The 25,322-nt window shown below is 45.7% G+C and overlaps 1 protein-coding gene across 14 annotated transcripts in view; it reads right to left on the minus strand.

The window, feature by feature from the left end:
- The window catches only part of LOC134299367 (asialoglycoprotein receptor 1-like), a 38,539-nt gene extending 22,459 nt beyond the window's left edge, over positions 1-16,080 (minus strand). For 6 of the 14 annotated variants that reach the window (XR_010006559.1, XR_010006558.1, XM_062982087.1 and 3 more), the window contains exons 1-4: positions 15,999-16,080; positions 15,026-15,098; positions 8,518-8,775; positions 6,297-6,410 (exon numbers count right to left, since the gene is read on the minus strand). Coding sequence is in view for 12 of the 14 variants with exons in the window: in XM_062982087.1 (XP_062838157.1) it covers positions 6,297-6,410; positions 8,518-8,775; positions 15,026-15,059 (406 nt within the window). In the remaining 2 variants the exon portion in view is untranslated. Of the gene's footprint in view, positions 1-6,296; positions 6,411-8,517; positions 8,776-15,025; positions 15,099-15,762; positions 15,973-15,998 lie in introns of those variants that run through there. The other 8 variants (XM_062982085.1, XM_062982084.1, XM_062982083.1 and 5 more) reach the window with 8 other exon arrangements.
- Positions 16,081-25,322: the final 9,242 nt, after the last annotated feature.

Consider the following 25,322-nt stretch of genomic DNA (forward strand, 5'->3'; position numbering starts at 1 on the left):
TGAAATTGGAAGACTGCAAACCTTTTCTAGATTGTACAGTTTGCAAAGGGACAAAAGCCCAGTCTGCACCAGTGAATAAGAAAAGCTTGAGGAATTCAGAGAAGCCTTTTCAGTTGGTGCATGCAGATTTGATAGGTCCATTCCATCCTAGCAAAGGAGGGGCATCTTATTGTTTGTGTATTCTTGATGACCATTCTAATTTTGCATGGAGCTTTTTGTTAAAGAATAAGAGTGAAGTTTTTGAAATATTTAAGAACTGGGTTGCTTATGTGAAAAGACAGTTCGGAGTTGATGTACAGGCCTTGCAGACAGACAGGGGAGGTGAATTTACATCACACAGTTTGCAAAGATTCTTGCAAAGTCAAGGAATTAAACATAGGGAAACGTGCCCATACCAAAGTGCTGAGAATGGTAAAATAGAGAGGTTTGTGAGGAAAATCCAAACGGTCAAGGACTCTCTTTTAAAAGACTCTGGACTTGCCAGGGATTTGTGGGGCGAGGCAATGATCACAGCAAATTATTTGTTAAATAGAATATGGTCTGAATCTGTTCAAAATACCCCATATTTTCTGTTGTATGGCAAGAAGCCACCCTTAGGACATTTGAGAGCATTTGGGACACAAGCGTGGGTTTTAGTACCCAAAGCAATTAGGAGAAAAGGGCAGGAGAAGTCGAGGAAGCTAGTCATGGTGGGATATGCTCAAGGAGCAAAGGCATGGAGATTTTCAGACAGGGACGGATCAATAGTAATTTCCAGATCTGCAAATCTTCCCTGTCCACAAAATTGGGACAAAATGCATGCAAACCATGAGGTGTTTCTCCCAATGTCAAATGAGGGAACTCTAGGGAAAACACAAGCCTCGGAGGAAAGTGCTAGTGCAGCAACTCCTATTTCTCCTCAACACATGAAGGGTCAAGAAACTAGAGAATTTAAGAAATCAGAGTCAAATGAGGACCAATTAGACAGTGACCAAGAGAATCCTGGGGAAGGCACAAGTCAAGGCACAGAACTCAGGAGATCCACAAGAGTTAGGAGGATTCCTGAAAAATTGAGAGTTGGACATGTTAGACTCAAGTTCTATTAGTTTATGTAAATGACCTATGTTTTATTGCGAAGACTGATAAAGAGGTCAGTTATTTTGCTGGGGACTTATGCAAAAGTGTAATTGGTCAGTTACTGTACATAAGTAATTACACACGTGTTGATGTTGCTTTTTGTGTAAATTTCTTAAGCAGGTATGTAAGTAATCCGACCACAGCAGCATGGAACGGTCTCAAACGGTTGTTAAGATATTTGAAAGAGACCCAGAATTTCTGTTTAGTTTTGAATCCTGGTGATACTTTTATTTTAGAGGGCTATGTAGGTAGTGATTTTGGAAACAGCCCCGATAGAAAATCAACAACAGGAATGTTGTTTAAGCTAAGTGGCGCAGTCATTTACTGGAGATCTAAGAAGCAAAGTTTTGTGGCTCTGAGTTCGAGTGAAGCCAAATTTGGTGCTCTGTCTCAGACTTACACAGAGTCATGTGTCCTGGAGCAGCTTTTGAAAGACCTGCTGATTCTGGTGGAGGAACAACTAATATTTTCGAGGACAACCAAACATGTATTTTAATGGCTACTCAGGCCAGGGTAAAACAGAGAAGCAGATATTTTAACAAAGCCACTTGGGGCCCAAAAGCATAGTCAGTTCCAGAAAGACCTGGGAATTTTTGAATTTCAGTTATGAAAATTTCTTTACACAAGGAGGGGTATTACGCCAGATTGACATGTGTGTGTGTAAAGAAATCCTTTGCAAAGTTGCTTGGATTATTATCTCTGCAAGAAAGGAACTCAGCTTTTGCAGAGAGCTAAGCCCCGTCTAAAACAATGTATCGTTTTGAGAGCAGGTGGCTGAGAAATGACAGTTGGAGATTTGAGATTGCTAAAGGAGCACAGAAATGAAAGGCTCCTCTTGCTATGGTCAAATAACCAGGGCAATTGACACGATCGCTCCAGAACGCCCCCTCTCGAGTAGCGGAGCTCAACCATCTCTTTGGTTCACTGAGGAGTTGGCAGCGATGAAGCGAAAGAAGAGGGGTCTAGAGCGCGTGTGGCGTTCGAAGTGGAACAAATCAGACCGAACACGGCTGTGCCTCTTTCTGAAGGCATATGCCGCGGCAATAGATGCTGCAAAGAACGCCTTCTTTGCAACTAATATTGCGTCCGCGAAGAACCGTCTGGCGGAGCTGTTTCGAGTTGTCAGAGGTTTGTTAAATCCCACCACTCAAGATGGGATCCCTGACAGCTCGGCAGCTCGCTGTGAAGCATTTGCTCGGTTCTTCGCGGATAAAGTCGCTCTGATCCGCTCTGGCTTCGACGCCATATTAACGGCAGTCTCCGGGGATGTAACACAAGCACCTTCTTGTCCTATTTTGATGGATTCCTTTCAATTAATTGAGCTCGAGGATGCGGACAAGGTGCTTGGAGAGGCGAGGGCCACTACCTGCACCCTAGACCCCTGCCCATCCTGGCTGGTGAGAGAAGCCAGAGGGGGATTGGCCGAGTGGGTGAAGGTGGTGGTGAATGCCTCCCTTAGGGACGGCATTTTTCCAGCGAGCTTCAAATTGGCTGTGATAAAACCGCTGTTGAAAAAGCCATCACTGGACCCCACTCAATTGGATAACTATCGGCCGATTTCCAATCTCCCCTTTTTGGGCAAGGTCGTGGAACGGGTGATGGCAGCGCAACTCCGGGCATTCTTGGTAGATGCTGATATTCTAGATCCAGCACAGTCTGGCTTCAGGCCGGGGCATGGCACCGAGACAGCCTTGGTCGCCTTAGTCGATGATCTTCGCCGGGAACTGGACAAGGGGAGTGTGTCCTTGCTGGTTCTGCTGGACCTCTCAGCGGCCTTCGATACCGTTGACCACGGTATCCTTCTGGGACAACTCGCCGGGTTGGGCATTGGAGGCACTGTTCTGCAGTGGCTCCGGTCCTTCCTGGAGGGACGATCCCAGATGGTGTCACTGGGGGACACCTGCTCGGCTCCACAGCCATTGTCCTGTGGGGTCCCGCAGGGGTCGATATTGTCCCCCATGTTGTTTAACATCTACATGAAGCCGCTGGGAGAGATCATCCGGAGTTTCGGGGTAAGATGTCATCTGTACGCAGATGATGTCCAGCTCTGTCACTCCTTCCCACCTATCACTAAGGAGGCTGTCCAGGTCCTGAACCGGTGTTTGGCCGCTGTGTCGTACTGGATGAGGGCCAATAAATTGAAATTGAATCCAGACAAGACGGAGGTCCTCCTGGTTAGTCGCAAGGCTGACCAGGGAATAGGGTTACAGCCTGTGTTGGACGGGGTCGCACTCCCCCTAAAGACGCAGGTTCGCAGTCTGGGGGTGATCCTGGACTCATCGCTGAGCCTGGAACCCCAGGTCTTGGCGGTGGCCAGGTGAGCCTTCTCACAACTGTGCCTTGTGCGCCAGCTGCGCCCGTTCCTTGGGAGGTCTGACTTGGCCATGGTGGTCCATGCTCTGGTCACATCCCGGCTGGATTACTGCAACGCACTCTACGTGGGGCTGCCTTTGAAGATGGCCCGGAAGCTCCAGCTGGTGCAGCAGGCGGCAGCCAGGTTAATAACGGGAGCGGCTTACAGGGAGCGTACTGGCTGCCGATATGCTACCGAGCCCAATTCAAAGTGCTGGTTTTGACCTACAAAGCCCTAAACGGTTCTGGTCCTGCCTATCTATCCGAACATATCTCTTCCTATGAGCCCGTTAGAACCTTAAGATCTTCCGGGGAGGCCCTGCTCTCGATCCCACCTGCCTTGCAGGCGCGGCTGGTGGGGACGAGGGACAGGGCCTGCCTTCTCGGTGGTGGCTCCTCGGCTGTGGAACTCCCTCCCCAGCGATATCCGGCAAACCCCATCCCTCCTGGGATTTAGAAGAAAATTAAAAACTTGGCTCTGCACCCAGGCATTCAGCGAATAAGCTCATTGGCTGTTGTAATCGGGTCGCAAATCTGTAATTGTAGCAGTAGTGAATGACTGGGGATGGTGCAATATCGCTGCTTTGCAGCGTTTTAATTTTGTATACTTTTAATCATGTTTTTATCATGTTTTTATCATGTTTTAATTGTTTTGTTTTTATAGTATATTTGTTGCTGGCCCTCGTGGCAGATTCTAAGCCGCTCTGAGTCCCCTCGGGGAGAAGGGCGGGGTATAAATGCATGTAATAAATAAACAAACAAATAGTTATGCTATGCTGGATGTATATATTGATGCTGATTGATTAGTTATTGATCTTATGCAACTACATGGACATTGTATGATTGCAGAACTGTTTTGTATTTCAACTCTACAAGCAAGAGTAAAGTTTCCTTTGTTCATTTCAATTCCTCTGCCTGGTCTGAGTCTTTTGCACATGGTGTTAACTGGACGCTACTGATTCCGCTATACTCTCACCTGGTAACAACTTCTGCAGAAGGGGTTGAATGTTTGGAACCCCAATTTGATAGCTGTGACATCTTTCTTCCTTTCCTTTCTCCCAGGGTAAGCGAAGTTGCTTTTTTCCTCCCTTTTTACCATGTGTGATGGCGGTGGGGGGATGGGAGACAACGATGAACAAGCGTATGAAGACGGTGGCATGGCACGCAGGAGTAAGAGGAGTGCATGGGGTGGAGCAAGCATGGCATGTGTTAAGAAGGGCATGGTGTGTAGCAGTGGGGCAAGCTCACATGATTGTTTCCTGATAAAACCAGCCCTGGGTCCTTGGGATGTCTAGTTTACCTGGGCCAGGTCCCCACTCACTGAAGCCTCCCCTTTTCTCTCTTTTTTATTCCTCCTTCCCCCTCTTTTCCTTCCTTTCTTCCTCCTTCCCTTCCTTTCTTTCTCCTTTCCTCCCTCTTTTCCTTCTTTTCCTTTTTTCTTTCTTCCTCACTTTTTCCCCTTTCCTCCTTTCCTTCCACTCTGCCTGCCTTCCTTCCCCTTTTTCCTCTGGGAAGCCTGGCTTGTTAAAGGTACTTTGGAAAACTATGTCTCTCATGTATATAAGTTGTCCTAAATGCTCCATGGTTTTTCCTATGTGTTTCTATTTTGCCTATATGTTGTGTTAACCTATTGTTTTATGCTCCAGAGATCCCCATTCCTTCCCTTTGTGGGAAACCTTGTTCCTGAACCCAAAGATGTCTTGCATCCCACACAATTGCATAGCCTGGGGAAAAGAAACCAAGCTGGAATTTCCTCATCAATTTCCAGCCTCACCCATCTCTTGGACTTTACCTGGACATTGCAACACAATAGCTTACTCGGGCAGGGCAATCACCTCTTCTTGCCCTCTGGGGAAGAACCAATTTCACCACCTGCGCCTTTGATGAATGGGACCTCTCGCATCGGAAGGAATCTGCATGTCTACAGCCAAACCCATCACCTGTCATTTTTGCATGATTGTATTAATATATGATGTTTTGTTTCTCTGGGGTCTGGAAATGCCAGCCCAGCCCTATTAAGGGGCCATGCCATGTTCATCTCATAAGACAATAGCATTCCTGGGTAGGGTCAGAAAATGCCCTCAATCACTTTGTTATTTTTCCTTTACCCTATTCATCGACACTTAATCATCCCTTGTCCCAGCCCATGCTGGCATGTGAGCCAAGCCCCTCTCTGCGATTGGTCAGATTTCGAGGCTTGGCTGCAGCCTGCCAATTTGTGTATTAAAAGGGCTGTGAAATTGTATTCTGTATGCTATCTACTTTGGGAATGTATCTCTAGCTAGCATCTTATTTGCAGATAATAAAATCTTATTGGCTGAAAATCACCTTCTCTCCTTGCTTGCTGGCTAATTTCAATTGGGTCTAATCTGTTTGCTCACCATAGCAGGAACTCACTAAAATGGGCAGCTCAGTCGAATCACTTGCCTGGGTTTCTGCCAACATGCACCTCCCTGGTCTCACTGCCAGGGGTTGCCTCCTAAAATGGGGCCACCATGTTGATGGGGTAAGGCAAGTAAAGTGTACGGTGACAGAATGGCACACAATGGGGGGCATAGCATGTGGTGACAGGGCGAGTGAGGTGCATGGGGAGTGGGGCACACAGCAAGACAGGCAAGGTGTGCAGGGGTGGGGTGGGCAGGGTGAATGGAGGTGGGGAAGCTAAGCGGGTGGCAACAGGGGCATTGGGCAGGTGGTGTGGTGAACGTAAACCACACCAAAGGCTTATGCGGGCTGCATATGGCTTGTGGGCCTGCTGTTGTTCAGGCCTGCAATAAGCGATGCTCAACCTGTATATAAATGAAAAACCAGTAAAACAATCAACTTACCCAGAATGAGGAATATAAACGAGATGATATAGACCATGAGGGTAATCAGGGCACACACGCGATACCCCGATGGGCTTTTTATAAATGTTTTCACCTTTTGGATCTGTTGTTGAACTTCAGGACAAGAAGAAAGAAAATCGTATGAACAATTAGGAATGAACATCTCAAGACTATCACTTAGAATAATATGTCAATACAATACAGAAAAATGGACTACATGATGCTTGAGCTGCAATTGCTCCCCTGTTCTTGTGGATGGTGGGAATCTCTTCCGCTCTAAGAATGGTTACAGCTAATATGTCTGTAATTTACTCAGGGTGCAAATGAAGATTCAAGCCTGGTCCCGCATCCAGATTTTTCTACACTGTACTGTCATTTAAAAAGGAATGAATGCCTTCTTTAGGGTGCATTTACACTGCATTCACCAAGCTGTTTTTATAACATAGTCAAACTGTGTTACATTAAGTTTGTCTGTATTAGTCTTAATTTGCTCTTAATTACTGTATTTCAATTTTAATATCAAGTCAATATAGAGTTTATGGTTTGGAATAGTATGCGGTATAACATTAGTTAGGCCAAATAAAGGTCGTTTCTGGATGCTTGATTACTATTTTCAATAGAAACTCTCAAGCAACCAGAAACTACATTTATCCGGCATCTATCACTTCCTGTAGTTTCTGGTTTACTGAGAGTCTACTGTGGTATTGTGTCTGATGGTTTGTTATTGTTTATATTTTGAATCAGAGATATATTAAGGTACCCAAAATCTTTTAAGTGCTTAGCCTCTGAAGGGCTTCATCCATCCCTGCCTAGAGCATTCCTAGCTGTAGGGCTTTTGCACAGCAGGTTAATCACTAAGTTGCAATAAATCATGCCAACCAGAAGATTGACAGTTCGAAGCCCGGGTCATGGTTGTTGAGGTTTGTAAAGGCACCATGATGTAATGGGCTAACTGAAAGAGTATGTGTCAGTAGCTGATTGGCTGAGCCTGTGAAGAACTGGCAAATCTGATTGGCTACTTTCTCTGCCATGCTGCTGAGGGAAGCAGTTTGTGCAGGGTTTTACCTCAGTGTGTGAAAGAAATAGCCAGGAGAGAAGATGGCTCCCGAATCTCTAAAGCCCGGAGCAACGACACCCCCCGGTGGCCGGAACCGAGCACAGCCTCCTAAGATGCCAAAAGATGGGAAAGCCTATAGAGATACCTCTATCTATTGTCTGTCTTGTCATTCTTATAATCGGCACTGAATGTTTGTTGTGTACGTGTTCTGTGATCCGCCCTGAGTCCCCTTTGGGGTGAGAAGGGCGGAATCTAAATGCTGCAAATAAATAAATAATAAATAGGGCTAAAGCAGTTCAGTTTGGTTTTTTACCCTGCGTAGACATTTGTTACTGATTTCTAGGCTATTTGGGGGGGCGGGGGGGCGGGTGGTGGCCAGGATTGCATAGCGTTGAGCCATGGCAGTTAAAGTGGTATCAAACTTCATTCATTCTATAGTTTAGAGGCACCCTGAATCTCCTGGGATCACATTTTTGCAGCTCATTTGTGGACCCAAAACTCTACACTTGGAAGACAATTATACTCGGCCATAAGTGATAGCCTATGATAATGATGGTGATGATGATGAAGAGATATGAACACATATATAAATTGTAGTAACAAAATGCATGGAAACACAACATAGCTCCCGAAGATCTTTCATGTATATTTTTTAAAATAGAGAATTTATTGCTTATTTCATATAGACCCGGAGGCTGCTAGTTACATTTGCACGACACAATAATATGTCCTGACACTCAATTTGGAAAACTCTGCAGTTAGGCAAAACTTTTACCAAAACTTTCAAGCAACCAGCAAAAAAATAAATGAAGGAATACTGCATTCACTCAGCCATATTTATAGTACAATAAAACTGTTACATTAATTTAGGTTTGTCTTTAAGGAGCTGAAGTCTCCAGATATAATTCTTTAGTGATATCTAACCCACTTTAGGGTTTTTGGCCAGGATTTGATAGTATGCAGTCATGGTAGATACAATGGTGTCAAACTGCATTCATTCTACTTTGTAGATGCACCCTGAATCTCCTGGGATCACATTTTTGCAGTTCTTCTCCCTGACTTCCCCACTGATTATGTTTCGTTTCAGCCCTTTAGCCATTTTCCCTTTCCACTACATTCCAACAAATTCAATGGACCACTTGGGCATATATACCACTTTCATACAATTTGATTTTTTGTCTATTGCATCTTTTGGTTTGCCAGCTTTTGCATCTGTTGCATCTGTTGCGTCTTTTGGTTCGTTGTCTTTTGCCTCTTTTGGTTTGTCCTCTTTTGCCTCTTGTGGTTTGTCTTCTTTTGCCTCTTGTGGTTTGTCAGCTTTTGCCTTTTTTGGTTTGTCAGCTATTGCCTCTTTTGGTTTGTCAGCTTTTGCCTCTTTTGGTTTTAAAATTGTTAATCTTCTGGCCGGCTTCTTTTCTCCTGCTAAAAAAATGGTTTCCCATCAGCACTAAAGTCAATGTCAAAACAGCAAAGATAAATTGCCCCTATATAAAAGTAAGTAAGTAAGTAAAAGTTTATTTGTATACCGCCCTCTCTCCCGAAAGGGACTCAGGGCGGTTTCCAATATAAAATCAGCATAAAACATTGTACAATAAAACACTTAAAACACTATAAAATGCTATAAGAATTAAAAACAAAAACAAAACATAAAAATTGACTAAAACAATCACATAAACAGAAGGAATATAATTACTCAAATAACATATGAATCAGAAAAGAAAAAAGAAAAAAGACCACTGGGATGGAGGAGAGGATGGCCTGGAGGGGCCACTAGAACTAAAATGCAATGTTATATTCTAAGATGCTTTGGGGCAGAGGAATAAAATGCAGTGTTTCAAGTCAAAGAGATGGCCTGTGCAACTACTATAGCTATGGGCTCGGTTATCCAAAGGCGCAGCGGAAGAGCCAGGTTTTAAGCAGCTTTTTGAAGGAAGCCAGCGTGGGTGCTTGAAGGAAGCATGCATAGAGTTACATCTTTACTAAATGAGGAATCTTATATTTTAATTATTCTGGAGAAGAAAGGGCTCTACAGTAGACTCTCAACCAGAAACAAGGAACCAGAACTTTCTACAAACAGGCAAAATAACAAAACACTTTAAGTAAAAATTAAAATCAGATCAATTTTTAGCAGAACAAAGCAGCTTTTATAGGACGATAAAACTATTACATTAAGGTGGGTTAGTCTTTAATTGCATTTAATTGCTCTATTTCAATATTAATATCACATCAATATAGAGTTTATGGTATGGGTTATAGTATTAGTTGGGCCTTTTAAAAATAGCAGCTCGCAAGCAACCAGAAACTACATTTATCCGGCATCTACCTGTTCCTATGGATACCAGTTAAATGAGAGTCTACTGTATATCACATCACATCAGGATGAAGAAATCTATGTGATTTCTTGTAATGTCCTTGGACTACAACATCCATCATCCCTCCTGAACACTGCCCTTCCTGGTTAGGACTCATGGGGATTGAAATTTACAAAACATGTGAAGGATAACAGATCCCAATGTGTGCTTTAATGCACCATTAATGCATACCAGAGTTAATGATGGCAGCAAGGTCCTCATGCCAACTGCTAACACAGAAAAGCAATGAACATGAAGACAACAAGGGCATGGTCAGGAGGCTCTTTTTTGCAACAAAAGATGAACAATAATATAGTTATCCCATCAATGAATCCCAAAACCCTGCCTGGAGGAGATCCCTTTTGATTCCCTGTAGTGAAGCCATCACTACAGAGAATTGAAACCTATTGTTATCAAAAAATTGACTCCCTCTTCTAATAATATTAACTATACATTTATAGCATATTTTTAGATCTTGGCTGAGTCTCAGCCAAGCTCAGCCCCAGCCCAACCCCAAACATTCCTGGGAGGATTAATGTAATCATTTAAACTGGTTTGGCAGGATGCTCCCTAGGGCTTAGACAAAGGCCCCACACCCCTTATAGAGGTTTACATTGACAAAACCTTTTAGAGCTTCTCCTATGTCTTGATTCAGGTTTATGTTTTATTAGTAAACAGAGAAGGAAGAAGGCTTGCATATATACATAACAACTGGGTTACAAGCAAAAACATATTCCTGGCCACCCAAATAAACTTCATGTAAAAAGTGTTGGGAAATTGAACATCCAGGAAGCCCTAACACATTAATCTGATCAACTCTCCTTTTATGATTCTGTTGAAACCCCTCGGGCCAGCCCATTATCTGCTTCCTCTCCCTCTTTTCTCCTCTTTCTTGTTATGACTCCCAGCACCTCAAGAGAGACCTTTACCTCTGTGACACCTCAGGCAGCGTGAGCACTGGGAATCAGGCACGAAGGCCAATAAACAGTCTAATATCTTTATTAAGGAAATAAAGGAGACAACTAAAAATAAGCAGAGTATATAGTCCAGCAGTAGACCTTTCAGGAAAGGTCAAATATAGTCCAGTAATATGAAAGGAGATGTCCAGTATTAGAGTTCAAAGTTTTAAATCCAATAACCGAAACACACTCAAACCTTTAGGCTGTTTGAGTGGGGATTAAGGCAAGATCTGTCCAGAGTTCCAGGGCTCAATCCGAGGCTAGGATGCAAGGCAAGGCAAAGTTAGTCGTGGTAAAGCTGAATCGCTGTCCAGGCTCGACAGGGAGACGAGAGGCACGCCGGTCTACTCAAGAGTAGCGCGCTGCAGAACTAGAGTCGATGTGAATCTCTCAACTGACACGTTGAACACCGCAAAATCTATTTGGTGCTCAGAACTTTTATGGGACTTTGCTCTCCTCCTCAGCCAGGTGTCTGAGCTCTTTCCCAAGGGAAAATGACCAAAGTCAACAACTTTGCCAGATGCAGTCCTCCCTGAAAACTCTCAAGGGAACCAGCTTAATTAATGCTTGCTTTCTCCGCTAAACGAGCGCTCTGTCTCGAAATCTGCTTTTCCGCGCGCGAAGCCTCCCAAAACAATCTGCGGTCAAAACTAACATTCTCTGGAGAACCGGGCTGAGAGCCAAGGCCCTTTCTTATGAACTATGGGCTAGAATTGTCAACAGTGGGCACCTGGAAAGGAATGGAATCAAGCGGAAATGGCAGAAACCCCATCTCTTCTTTGGTATGCTCCGTAATGGCGACGGGGTCATGACTCGGGGGTTTCTGAGACACTACACCCTCACTTCCTAAGCCCCACCCTCTCAGTTTCAAGAGAAATAAAAATAGAAAGATAAAATTTGCTTAACTTTGTTGACCCAAGAAGCACCTTAACACACACACACACACACCTGTATATGTAGGTGTAGGTGTTTCTTACATACCTTTCTTTAATCATACATATCTTTAATTAACAAAACACACCCAGCTCTCTGCCTGGTGTGTTGGGTGTCTCTTTCCTTTTTTCCTAACGTCTTCATTATTGCAAAACTTTCCATAGCCAAACTACCAGATCCAATATATTACCATTCTGTTTCTACAGCTGAACCCCTACTGTACAACAGACCAGCACAAGCTCCATTAGAGCCAAGGTTATCAAATATCATATATTATATAGTGCTTATGTGACTTTTGATTTTATGACTGTCTTGAAAATCAACACAGATCCTTCCAGTGGACTCCCTCAGAGACTGATTGCCAGCAACCCCCAGGAGTCAGGACTCATCAAGGATTTTGTTTACTGGGTAAACCAGGTAACCGACTTGATTGACTTTTTCGGTTTCCCAAGCCTCGCTATTCTAAGTTTCCAAAGTCAATTAATTCCAAATACAGATTCTGTTCTGAACAATAGGGCCCACATCCTCTAAGGTGGGCAATGAACCTCATCAATCTCAGCTGTTATCTCTTCCCTTCTGCCCCGGTCTGTGATGTCAGGTGAAAGTCTCAGCCAATGAGAAGGTGGATTCTAGGAAGCACATTTCCTGACCAACCAGGGGAGGGAGTGGGAGGTTTGAATAGCTGCCAAACTTTATAAAATCTGCTGCACCTTTCTGTATGAGTTATATCACTTCTTTTGGCAATGACACTGTTCCATCATCCATCTGGCCTGTTATTGCCTTCAAACCGGGTCATGTTTTTCCTGGCTTTTAAAGTAACATGGCATGTTGGGCAATGGACCTACACTGCTCCCTGGTGCCAGATAGCTGATTTTGGTAACACTATATCCTCCAGGCAAAGTTTGGGATCATTCATGAAGCCATCTGAGAAACACTGTATTTAGTCGAATCTAGTGTGCCATTGAATGTGAGATAGAAATAGAACTTTGGGGTTTGTTTTTTTAATCACTTTTGTGCAGAATTGCTGTCAACAATGCCCAGAGTTCTGCCCCACCCTTGATTGGCACAAATAGTGGCCAGTGTATGATCGATAGCTGCTTCTTCCTTGAAATACCCACATTTAGAGAGCAGGAAATGATGAGATCAAGCAAAGTCATATCCTCCTGAGCAAACAAGTCAGAGAGAGATAATAAGTGCACACTTCCCAGTGATGAGAAGGATCGTGGGATGATGATGCTAGCTGGCAGAGATAAGGTGAACTATCAAGCCATGCATAGAATCATAGAATCGTATAGTTAGAAGAGACAGCATGGTTCTCCAATCCAATCCCTATCTGCCAAGCAAGAAAAGCACAGTCAAAGCACCCTCAACAGATGGCCATCCAGCCTCTGTTTAAATGCCTCCAAAGAAGAAGCCTCCACCAGACTCTGAGGCAGAGAGTTCCAAGGTTGAACAGCTCTTCTTTCAGTCAGAAACTTCTTCCTAATTTTAGGTGGAATCTCCTTTCCTGTAATTTAAATCCATGGCTCCATTGAATCCCAGTCTTCAGGGCAGCAGAAAGGAAGCCTCTTTCTCTTCCTTATAACAGCGTTTCAGATATTGAGACATGGCTTCCATGTCCCCTTCTCTCAACTTTCTCTTTGGAGGCTAAACAGACCCAGTTCTTTAATCCACTCATTGGAGGAATTCATGGTTTCCAGAACTTGGATCTTTTTAGTTGCCATCCTCTGAACACCTTCCAGCTTACAGTCAATATCCCTCCTGAATTGTGGTGCCCAGAATTGGACACAGTTTTATTTCCAGGTGAAGTCTGACCAAAGCAGATAGAGGGGTACCATGAGTTCCCTTGATCTTTACTCCTTTTGATGCAGCCCAAAATCTCATTGGCTTTTTTAGCTGATGCATTCCATTGGTTCATCTTCAACTTGTGGTCCAAGAAGACCCCAAGATCTTTTTCACATGTAACTTTGTTGTTGTCAAGCCAGGTATCACGTATCCTGTATCAGTGCATTTCATTTTTTCCTGCTTAAGTGTAGTATCTTACATTTGCTTTTGTTGAAATTCATTTTGTTAATTTTGGCCAATCAGTTCTGTAATTTGTGAAGATCATTTTGGGTCCTGATTCTGTCCTCTGGGGATTTAGCTCTCTCTCCCAGTTTGGTGTCACCTACTGTAAGGTTCTCATCTTCCAGTTGTGCTGTGGGTTAACTCTTTGGAAGAAAACACCAAGACACACGCTGGGCAGATCCAAACAGCTTTATTGTACAGAATACCAGAAACTTCTCTGTAGCCCATTTATATATAGGGGCTGTAAAGAAGTGTGATGTTTTAGTTTATAGATGTCATGTTTAATTGTGTTTTAGAAGTCATGTTTGGCTATGTTTAAAATGGGTAAGTATTAGAGTTAACAATACGTGGGGGAAGGTAAACAGCTCAGCATTCTGAGGCAGGTTGTTATAGCAACGGGGGCGGAGCCAACCGGCGTTTGAAGGAAAAAGGAGGGAATGTTTTAAAAACAGGTCAGTCTGTAATGGTGGAATTACAGTGAAGACTGATTCTCAGTTGGAGGATCAGGGTGGCTCAAATGAGGGAATTTGAGTCAATTCTAAAATAAGGTGACTTATTTTAGGCAGTCTGTGATTTTTAGTCACAGGGGAAAGACACTGGTTCCAGATTAGGGAAACCAGGGAAGCAGACCTCTAATAGTGCCAGACTAAGCAAGTTGGGTGACTTGTTTAGGGTTATTTGTAGAGGCTGAGAAGTAAGGGGAAGTAATCCCAGTAGATCCAAGAGATCAGTTAATAGTTTTGATTGAAGAGGAGAAAGTATTGTGGAAGTTGGAACATCTCAACATCTATTTGTAACAGTTATTTAAGTGCCTTAAAGAAGTTATTGTAACCAAGCTCTGTGCACGAAATAAACTTGTTTTGTTCTTTAAACCATCTAAGTCTCTGTCACACTCATATTCTAAACTAAGCAACGTTACCATCAAAAGTGAAATAAGAAAGATTAAAAAGAATAAATTATCATCTGCCTGACATCTCCACAATTGGTGGCAGCGGTTATGTAAAGATGTAAAATGTTATGTAAAAATGTAAAGATGTCTGGAAGGGGGAATTGATGATGATTTTAATTATATATATATATATATATATATATATATATATATATATATATAATTAAAATCATCATCAATTCCCCCTTCCAGACATCTTTACATTTTGGTGGCAGCGGTGGGATCAACAAAGGATTCCTCCCTGCCTCAGTTCATTACAGGGGCTGGCACATAACTGAGGGTAATTGAGGTTTATGGCTGGCCGGTTTTATGGCTGGCCATCTGTTCTGTGTTCGGAGATGGCATGAAATGGGGGATCATGACACCTACCCATGTCCATCATCCAAATCATTAGTAAAGTAGAAGTAACTTACCTCCCTTGGCCACTGAAGTTTTTTTGGGTTCCATTTTTGCCTCCTCACTGTTAGTAATGTTTCATGGTGTGTTCTGTTTGCAAAGTGAAGGGGAGAGAATATTGTCAAGTGGCTATCTCCAAATAGATGCTAAGAAGGAACTAAAACATGTGCCGAATGTTTGACCCAAAGGTAAGAGTAGTGGTGGTGTTAGAAGATGCTGTTTTCCATCTAGATTATGTAAATGGTGGGGCATGAAATATGGGGTTAGTGGCAAATAAGGAGACTCTACATGTACACCGGTCAGGAAATAACCATTTAGAGTTCAAATTACTTAATTCAATAGAATTTTATACTTCTGGGAGCTTCTGGAAGTTGAAGTCCAGAATACCTGGAGGACCAGAGTTCCATGCTACTGTTTCTGTTCTACGGGTGAAAAGGGAATCAGTTAAATGTTATTCTTGACCATTGACCACCACTTCTGTCTTATGGGTGAAGAAAGAATCAATGGAATGGTGTGTTTGATCATTGACCATTGCCATAGCCCAGTGGTTCCCCAAAGTTTGATCTTCCAGGTGTTTTGGACTTCAGCTTCCAGAATTCCTGATATTTGGTCCAGTTGGCCTGGGCTTCTGGGAGTTGAATACCCCAAAACCTGGAGCAGCAAAGATTGGGAACCACTGCTCTAGATGCACAAGGCTTACTCTGAAGGCACAAAGCAGAAACCAAAGATAACATTGCTCCAGTGTCCCAAACACCTTGCTGCCTCTTCCCAGCATTGGCCACCTGAAGTGATGCTGCCCAGGTGGCATCTTCTTGCTGAAGGATCTTTACCATGTGGGCACTGAAGGACCTCTCTCTCTGCTCAATATCATGGAGAGTTATCGTCGGTCAGATATGGCACATAATTCACCCTCTGACCAGGAGCATGGGGATAACCCCCCACCCCCCAATAGGCATTGTATCCCTTTAGAAACCACAGAAAGTCAATCACTTTATCTTCTCCTGGATTATGATACTTGCTCCTGATGTTTCTCCCTCCAGCAGTTTCAACCCCCTTTCTTTGTGAGGTAGAGTATTTCAGAACTCTTCCTATTCACCTTATGCGCCTCTGTGATTGGATGTGGCCTGCAACCAATCAGGACTCATGTCTCGCAAGCAGGTATATGTGTGTCAGACAGTGGTTCTCAGCCTGTGGGTCCCCAGATGTTTTGGCCTTCAACTTCCAGAAATCCTAACAGCTGGTAAACTAGCTGGGATTTCTGGGAGTTGTAGGCCAAAACACCTGGGACCCACAGGTTGAGAACCACTGGTATAAGAGTTACCCATATATGCAACTATAGCTTGCATCTTTACCCTTACCATCTGAAGCTCAGATTTCAGCTGCAGCCATCTTACCTCAACCTAGCTATTGCTTTTTTTTGGGGGGGGGGGGGGGAGAGAGACATAGGCAAGGTGACTAGCACTGTTCTCTTCATTGGATTTGGTCTAAGCCCTCCATTGATGCCATCCTGTAGGAACTCCATCATGTCGGGGACTGGATAGCTTTCCTCCTGCACCTTTTGCAGGACACCCTAAAGGTGTTTGTGTAAATCCTGTTAGTGGATGGCCTCCTGGGGGCCAAGATGGTGTCACCCCAATCTCATATAGAACATGGCAGGCAACAACCAGGCATTTCTTGATCTCAGAGTGAAAAGTTTTAGTGTGGAAAAGTAAAAACAAAAAGGAGGTAGAGAAAAAGAAAAAAAACACAAGCTTGTGGTTGCCAGAAAGATGGAACCCTGAATTATGCGGCCACATTTGCAGTTGAAAGGCGCCCTTTTGAGGCATTACTAAATCACTGTTTAGCTCAATTGGTCAAATGCCTTGAGGTGGTTCTACATCATAGCTCACTGTCACGACCCAGGTTGCAAAGGCACCAATAACCAAACACAGAGGCCAGAATCTAACTAATATCTTTATTGAAGGAATATATAAGGTTAGTAAAAGCAAATGTAAAAGATAGTCCAGAAGCAGACCTTTCAGGAAAGGTCAAAATTAGTCCAAAGAAATAATGTCCAATATGAAATATTAAGGTCCAAAGTTGTAATCCAATAACCGAAACACTCACTTTGCCAAGCAAAGTGAGGGGAGATGACAAGGTCCTTTAGTCCATAAACTTGAGCAAGGCTAGGAAATAACTTGATACTTGAAACAAGGCTTAAAACGTGGAACAAGGTAACTAAGAACAAGAACAAGGTCCGTGGAATAACTTGGTAAAATCCGTGGAACAAGGCAAGGATTGGTCCTGGGAAACAAGGCAAAGTCCGTAGATAAACAAAGGCTGGGAAGCAAGGCGAAGGCTGGATAGCAAGGCAAGGCTTGAGCAGGAGCGAGGCTTGAATCGGAGCGCGCTGTCCAGACACAACTCGCTCCGTAGGCTGACGAATTGACTCCGCGAAGTTACTACGCGGGTAAAACCCCTAAATAGAGTCTAACTTTCCCGCCGAAGCAGTTCTCTGGGAATCAGAACCGAAAGCTAAAGTCTGAGACCAGATGTGAGACTCCCCAAAGATTCTCACGAGAAGCAGTCTTAATTGGCCACATTCTTAGCTGCAATCCTCGCACTCCTGCGCGAAGCTGATTCCAAACTTCTCTGTTGTTTACAAAACTCCCGGCGCAAGAACACGGGAGAAGTAGGCTCTGGGGTTGTTTGACATACTTCTGGGAGACAACTTTCTTGCAGGTGCAAGGTTCCCAGATCTGCCTGGGAAAGATCTGGCTGAGAGGAATCCAGTTCTGACTGGGAAGGTAAAAAACCCAAGTTTTCCTCCTCATCAGGAATTACAATGTCCTGAGCAGGACTACAAGGCCCATGAGTCATCACACTATCCCCCTCCTCAAGGCCCCTCCCAAACTGGGGCCCTCTCCCCGAGGCGCGAGGTCGCGGCTTGGCGGGATAGGTCTGATGAAAGCGGCGGGTTAGATCAGGAGCATGGACTGTGGAGGCGTCTTCCCAAGAGCGTTCCTCAGGGCCAAAACCCACCCAGTCAATGAGATATTGTAGGCGGCGGCGATGAAAGCGAGAATCCAAAATGTCCTCAACCTCGAACTCCTCCTCCCCATTCATCAAAACAGGAGGGGGGGCCGGTTGGTCTGTATCAGGACGCACACCATCCGCCGGAAGGAGCAGGGAACGGTGAAACACTGGGTGAATGCGCATTGAACGCGGAAGTTGGAGTTTGAAAGTCACGGGGTTTAATTGCGCCACCACTGGATAGGGGCCAATGAAACGGGCATCTAACTTCCGGCAAGGGCGGTGGGAGGGCAGAAAGCGAGTGGACAGAAAAACCCGTTCTCCTACCTTGATTTCAGGGCCCGGCTGGCGGTGTTTGTCAGCGTGGCGTTTATAGTCCTCCTTGGCTTGGTCCAGTTGCTGGAGCAAAAGTTGTTGCACCGCTGTGAGTTCCTGCAGCCAATCCTCTGCTGCGGGAACTTCTGAAGTTTCAATGACAGGGGGAAAGAAACGTGGATGGAAGCCGTAGTTTGCAAAGAACGGCGTTTCTTTTGTAGAAGCTTGAACTCCATTGTTGTAGGCAAACTCTGACAGTGGTAACAGAGAAGCCCAATTGTCCTGTTGGTAATTTACATAGCAGCGAAGATACTGCTCTAAAGTGGCATTGGTGCGCTCCGTTTGCCCATCTGTTTGGGGATGATGAGCTGAAGATAAGCGAGAGTCTATGCCCAATAGTTTTTGTAGTGCCTTCCAAAAACGAGAGGTGAATTGAGATCCACGGTCTGTGACTAAACTCTTGGGCAATCCATGTAGTCTGAAAACATGTTGAAGGAATAGATCCGCAGTCTCTTTGGCCGTGGGGAGGCCTTCGCAGGGAATGAAATGGGCTAACTTGGTGAAAAGGTCCACCACCACTAAGATCGTGGTGAATCCACAGGAAGGTGGTAGGTCAGTGATGAAATCCGCAGAAATTATTTCCCATGGGCGAGATGGGGTAGGAAGGGGGTGTAAAAGCCCTGAGGGCTTCTCCCTTCTTATCTTGGAGCGCTGACATACTGGGCAGGTGTTGACATATTTTTCCACATCCTTGCGGATCTTGGGCCACCAAAAATCCCTTAGGATCAGATGCATGGTTTTAAATAGTCCGAAGTGTCCTGCTGGTTTGCAGTCATGACACAGACGAAGCGCTTTTTCCCTGCCCGGTCCGGGTGGGATATAAACATGATTTCTATAGCAAAGCAGCCCATCTTTAAGCGAAAAGGGAAAATGCAGACCTTGGCGAAGTTGGTCCTGCGCCCAGGCATCTGCTTGCTGACTAGCCCTGATTTCTTGAGCACAGATGGGTCCTGGAGTAGAGGAAGTTGAACCAATGGAAATGGATTTGGTGTTCCCCACTGTGAGCGTGGCAAAGTTCTCGGGTTGTAATAGTTGGGATTCAAAGGTCTCCTTACGTCCTGCAGCGTATTCCGGTTTACGTGACAGGGCGTCTGCTTGCTTGGTCTGGGCTGGGGTCACGTAATGAATCTGGAAGTTGAAACGTTCGAAGAATAAAGCCCAACGTTGCTGCCTCTGATTCAGTTTGCGGGCAGTTCTTAGATGTTCTAGATTACGATGATCAGTATGGACTTCAATGGGAAATTTGGCCCCTTCTAGCCAATGTCTCCAAGTTTCAAAGGCTGCCTTTATGGCCAGTAGTTCTTTTTCCCAAATGGTGTAATTCCTCTCTGGTGTGGTTAGTTGACGAGAGTAAAAGGCACAGGGATGGAGGTGATCTCCCACCGGTTGTAAGAGTACAGCCCCAATTGCCACATCAGAGGCGTCCGCTTGCACAACAAAAGGGGTTCCAGGATTTGGGTGCTGTAGAATTGGCTGGGAGGTGAATAGTTTCTTTAGTTGCTGGAACCCTTTCTCTGCTTGATCAGTCCAGCGGAAAGGCTGCTTTCCACGGATGCAGCTAGTGATGGGGTCGGACCAGCGGGCAAAATCTGGAATGAACTTGCGGTAATAGTTCGCGAACCCCAAGAAACGCTGCACCTCTTTCTTGTTAGTTGGCGCCCGCCATTCCAATACTGCTGAAACCTTGGCTGGATCCATGGAAAGCCCTAGAGGCGAGATGCGGTAACCAAGGAAATCTACCTCTTGTAGATCAAAGGCGCATTTTTCCAGCTTGGCATAAAGTCCATGATCCCGCAGTCGTTGTAACACCATTTTGACGTGGTTCTCATGTTCTGATTGTGATCTAGAAAACACCAAAAAATCGTCCAGGTAGATTATCAAGAACCTGTCTAGATAGTCCTGAAAAATGTCATTGACAAAATGCTGGAACGTTGCGGGAGCTCCGCATAAACCGAAATTCATAACTCGGGACTCGAATAATCCGAATTTGGTCTGGAAGGCGGTCTTCCACTCGTCCCCTTCCCTGATGCGAACTAAGTTGTAAGCCCCCCGAAGATCCAGCTTGGTGTAAACCTTGGCTCCTCGAAGCCGATCCAGTAGATCCGAGATTAAGGGCAGGGGATAGCTGTTCCGCTTGGTGATATTGTTCAATGCTCTGTAGTCCACCACCAAGCGTAGTTCCCCTGACTTCTTCTTCACAAACATCACTGGGGAGGCGGCTGGGGATTGAGAGGGTCTGATGAATCCCTTGCGAAGGTTTGTCTCTATGAATTCCCTGAGAGCTTCTTGCTCTGGTTCGGTCAGGGAGTAGAGATGCCCTCGCGGGATCGGGGCCCCCTCCACCAAGTCAATGGCACAGTCATAAGGTCTATGTGGGGGTAATTTTTCGGCTTCTTTCTCATTGAATACATCCCAATACTCGGAGTACTTCTTTGGCAAGGTGATGATGGGCTCGGTGTCTGTGGCATGGCAGACCTTGGCTACGAGGCAATGGTTTTGGCAATACGGTGAAGCAAACTGCAGTTCTCTGTTGGACCAGGAGATGTTAGGGTCGTGGAGAGTCAGCCATGGGATTCCCAAAATCACAGGGAAATGGGGAACCTCGGTAACAAAGAAGGAAATCTCTTCCATATGTTCCCTTATCCACATCCTGGTGGGTTCCGACCACTGACTTACGGGGCCCGTCTTGAGGGGGCGGCCGTCTATGGCTTGCACCACACGGGCATTCTTGAAATCATGATATTGTAATCCCAGAGAGTCGGCATACTCTCTATCAATGAAATTGTTGGTAGCTCCAGAGTCTATCATGGCGTGGATCATGACAGGTCCCCTTTTTGCTGACCATAATGTGACCACGAGAAGGAACAGGACCCCGGTTGGCGGCTCTTGAATAGATTTTTTGACCGGGTTGGCGAGCCTCTCTACACCCGGTCGTTGGCTTCCCCCGCCGGCTGTGTGCCAGTCGGCTCAGACGCCTTCGTCTCCGTGGAGGACGCCGCCGCAAGACGGGCGGCAGGCTTCCCTTTGGCCGGGCACTCTCTGGCGAAGTGGCCCCCATTCCCGCAGTACCAACAGAGGTTTAAGCGTTGACGACGGGCCTTCTCGGCGGCATCCAGTCTGGGACGCACATTGCCCAACTGCATCGGCACCTCCTCGCCTCCTCTGGGGTATGGGGTTGGCGGTGGGGGTCTCCACACTGGACGTGGCTGAACGCTGGTGGGAGCGGGGGGGTTTGCCCCGGCTCTACTGCCCTGGCCTCGAACCCACTGTTTCCTGTTGGCAATCATGACTTCAGCCCGTAAACATTGATCAATGAGTGCCTCGAGGGTCTGGGGAGGATCCACCTTGGAGATTTCTTCCAGCATTTCAATGTTGAGACCCTCCCGGAATTGTCCTCTGAGGGCTACATCGTTCCAGCCGGTGTTGTGGGCCAGCACTCGGAACTCGGCTATATACTGAGACATAGGCCTGTCTCCTTGGAAAAGGCGACGGAGTTTGTGCCCGGCTGCCTCCAAATTGTCCTCGATTCCCCAAGTCTCCTTGAGGTGGTCCAAGAAGTGTTGCGCTGATCTTAGGTGTGGAGAGGCTTGGTCGAACAGTGCCGTCGCCCAATTGGCCGCTGGCCCGTCTAGAAGACTGTAAACCCACGCCACTTTGATGTCTTCTTGGGGAAACTCGGCATCACGGGCCTCTAGATAAGCTTGACATTGGCGACGGAAAACATGAACCTTAGAAGCTTCTCCAGTAAACTTGGTAGGCAACGCCATGGCCGGGAGGCGGATTCCGCGCTCCCGCAAGCCCTTTATTTCTCCATCCTGGGCGTTGAGTCTGTCGCGGATGCGATCCACCTCATCCTTGTCGATGGTGTAGGTAAGCGGCTGCCCACCCGGCACGGTTCCGGTAGACATTCTGGCCTTGGTTAATTGGTGCTTATGGGTGGCGGAGTCAAACTGTCACGACCCAGGTTGCAAAGGCACCAATAACCAAACACAGAGGCCAGAATCTAACTAATATCTTTATTGAAGGAATATATAAGGTTAGTAAAAGCAAATGTAAAAGATAGTCCAGAAGCAGACCTTTCAGGAAAGGTCAAAATTAGTCCAAAGAAATAATGTCCAATATGAAATATTAAGGTCCAAAGTTGTAATCCAATAACCGAAACACTCACTTTGCCAAGCAAAGTGAGGGGAGATGACAAGGTCCTTTAGTCCATAAACTTGAGCAAGGCTAGGAAATAACTTGATACTTGAAACAAGGCTTAAAACGTGGAACAAGGTAACTAAGAACAAGAACAAGGTCCGTGGAATAACTTGGTAAAATCCGTGGAACAAGGCAAGGATTGGTCCTGGGAAACAAGGCAAAGTCCGTAGATAAACAAAGGCTGGGAAGCAAGGCGAAGGCTGGATAGCAAGGCAAGGCTTGAGCAGGAGCGAGGCTTGAATCGGAGCGCGCTGTCCAGACACAACTCGCTCCGTAGGCTGACGAATTGACTCCGCGAAGTTACTACGCGGGTAAAACCCCTAAATAGAGTCTAACTTTCCCGCCGAAGCAGTTCTCTGGGAATCAGAACCGAAAGCTAAAGTCTGAGACCAGATGTGAGACTCCCCAAAGATTCTCACGAGAAGCAGTCTTAATTGGCCACATTCTTAGCTGCAATCCTCGCACTCCTGCGCGAAGCTGATTCCAAACTTCTCTGTTGTTTACAAAACTCCCGGCGCAAGAACACGGGAGAAGTAGGCTCTGGGGTTGTTTGACATACTTCTGGGAGACAACTTTCTTGCAGGTGCAAGGTTCCCAGATCTGCCTGGGAAAGATCTGGCTGAGAGGAATCCAGTTCTGACTGGGAAGGTAAAAAACCCAAGTTTTCCTCCTCATCAGGAATTACAATGTCCTGAGCAGGACTACAAGGCCCATGAGTCATCACACACAGATTATTACCATACACCTTCTGTGTGCCCAGTTTTTAATTAGCTGACACTGTTTGCCTTAGTACCACCCAGCTCATTATCTACAAGGCCCTGATTGACGCAAACAGTGTAAGCGAGGGAACCAGCAGTCCCTGGTTATCATAATCATCTGTGTCCAAAGCACGGGCTCCTATATGCGCTCAATGGTACTGACCACTTTCTTTGAAAATTGAACATGTCATGCCCAATTGCCTGGAGTGGTGCTGTAGACATGCTGTGGCTGGATGGTGAACCTGTCCCTGAGACAACAGTTTCAGGCGAAGTAGTAGAGCTTGATGATGAGGCTATACTGCCTATCTCAGAGAACCACACTCTTCTGGGCTACACTGGCACTGTGATCGACCCCCCCCCCCAGGACTTTGTGAAAGATAGTTAAAAATCAAGGCTTTATATTTCATATATTTATAGCAGAAGGTAACTGATATATTTACTGTCCACTGTAATTTTACTAAAATCCCTGCACCAAAGGTGTTTGACCTTTTAGCCTGAGGCAAGAGATAACAACCCTGTTTTACAAACAAAAGCACTCCCTGTTTATTCAGACAAAAGAGTTAGCCAATTTTAAACCACATGCTTGCCCTTATTTCTCACTCAATGACTCAATCATAATCCCCGGCAAGTCCATTGTTCCTAGATAAGCCCGCCTCCTCATCCCTGATTGGTGGGGGACCCCAAGACATAGGGAGCCCTCTGATTGGACGAGGGTTCCCGCCACCATTGTAAGGACCAATCAGCGCATAGGAAGGCGGGGAAAAGGTGTAGCGCGGAATTCAATCCACGCCTCCCATATTTTTGTTATAAAAGTGGTTGCTGTAAATGTATGTTATGGTTCCTTGACGAACAATCACGGGGGGTCATCCTTTTTCAGCTGAAACTGAATAAAACAACTCGGAGTTCTTTCTTCAACATTCTGAGGGTGAGAAATTCTTTGGCTAAGCCTTGATTGATCTATAGCGGCTCCCCCTCTTGCCAGGTGATTCTATCGATGCTCTGGTTGCCCTCTGGAACAAGGAGGCGACTAGGGCAATAGACACGATTGCTCCGGAACGTCCCCTCTCGAGTACCCGAGCTAAACCATCTCCTTGGTTCACCGAGGAGTTGGCAGCGATGAAGCGAATGAAGAGGGAACTAGAGTGCATGTGGCGTTCGGAGCTGAGCGAGTCAAACCAAACACGGCTATGTTCCTATCTTAGGACATATGCCATGGCAATAGACGCTGCAAAGAACTCTTTCTTTGCAGCTAATATTGCGTCCGCAAAGAACCGTCCAGAGGAGCTGTTCCGAGTTGTCAGAGGGTTGTTATATCCCGTCCCTCAAGACGGGATCCCTGACATCTCGGCAGCCCACTGTGAAGCATTTCCTCGGTTCTTTGCAGACAAAGTTGCTTTGATCCGCTCTGGCTTTGACACCATATGAACGGCAGTCTCCGAGGATGTAGCACGAGCACCTGCTTGTCCCATTTTGATGGATTCTTTTCAATTGGTTCAGCCTGAGGACGTGGACAAGGTGCTTGGAGAGGTGAGGGCTACCACATGCATCCACATGAAGGTGGTGGTGAATGCCTCCCTTCGGGAAGGCATATTTCCAGCAAGCCTCAAACTGGCTGTGATCCAACCACTGTTGAAAAAGTCATCACTGGACCCCACTCAATTGGAGAACTTTCAGCCTATTTCCAATTTCCCCTTTTTGGGCAAGGTCGTGGAACATGTGGTGGCCACACAACTCCAGGCATTCTTGGTTGACACTGATTTTCTAGATCCGGCGCAGTCTGGTTTCAGGCCGGGGCATGGTACCGAGACAGCCTTGGTCACTTTAATCGATGATCTACGTCGGGAACTGGACAGGGGGAGTGTGTCCCTGCTGGTTCTGCTGGACCTCTCAGTGGCCTTCAATACCGTTGATCACGGTATCCTTCTGGGGCGCCTTGCTGGGATGGGTCGTGGGGGTACTGTTCTGCAGT

This window comes from Anolis carolinensis, chromosome 5 (genome assembly GCF_035594765.1).
Source record: "Anolis carolinensis isolate JA03-04 chromosome 5, rAnoCar3.1.pri, whole genome shotgun sequence".
Classification (NCBI taxonomy): domain Eukaryota; kingdom Metazoa; phylum Chordata; class Lepidosauria; order Squamata; family Dactyloidae; genus Anolis; species Anolis carolinensis.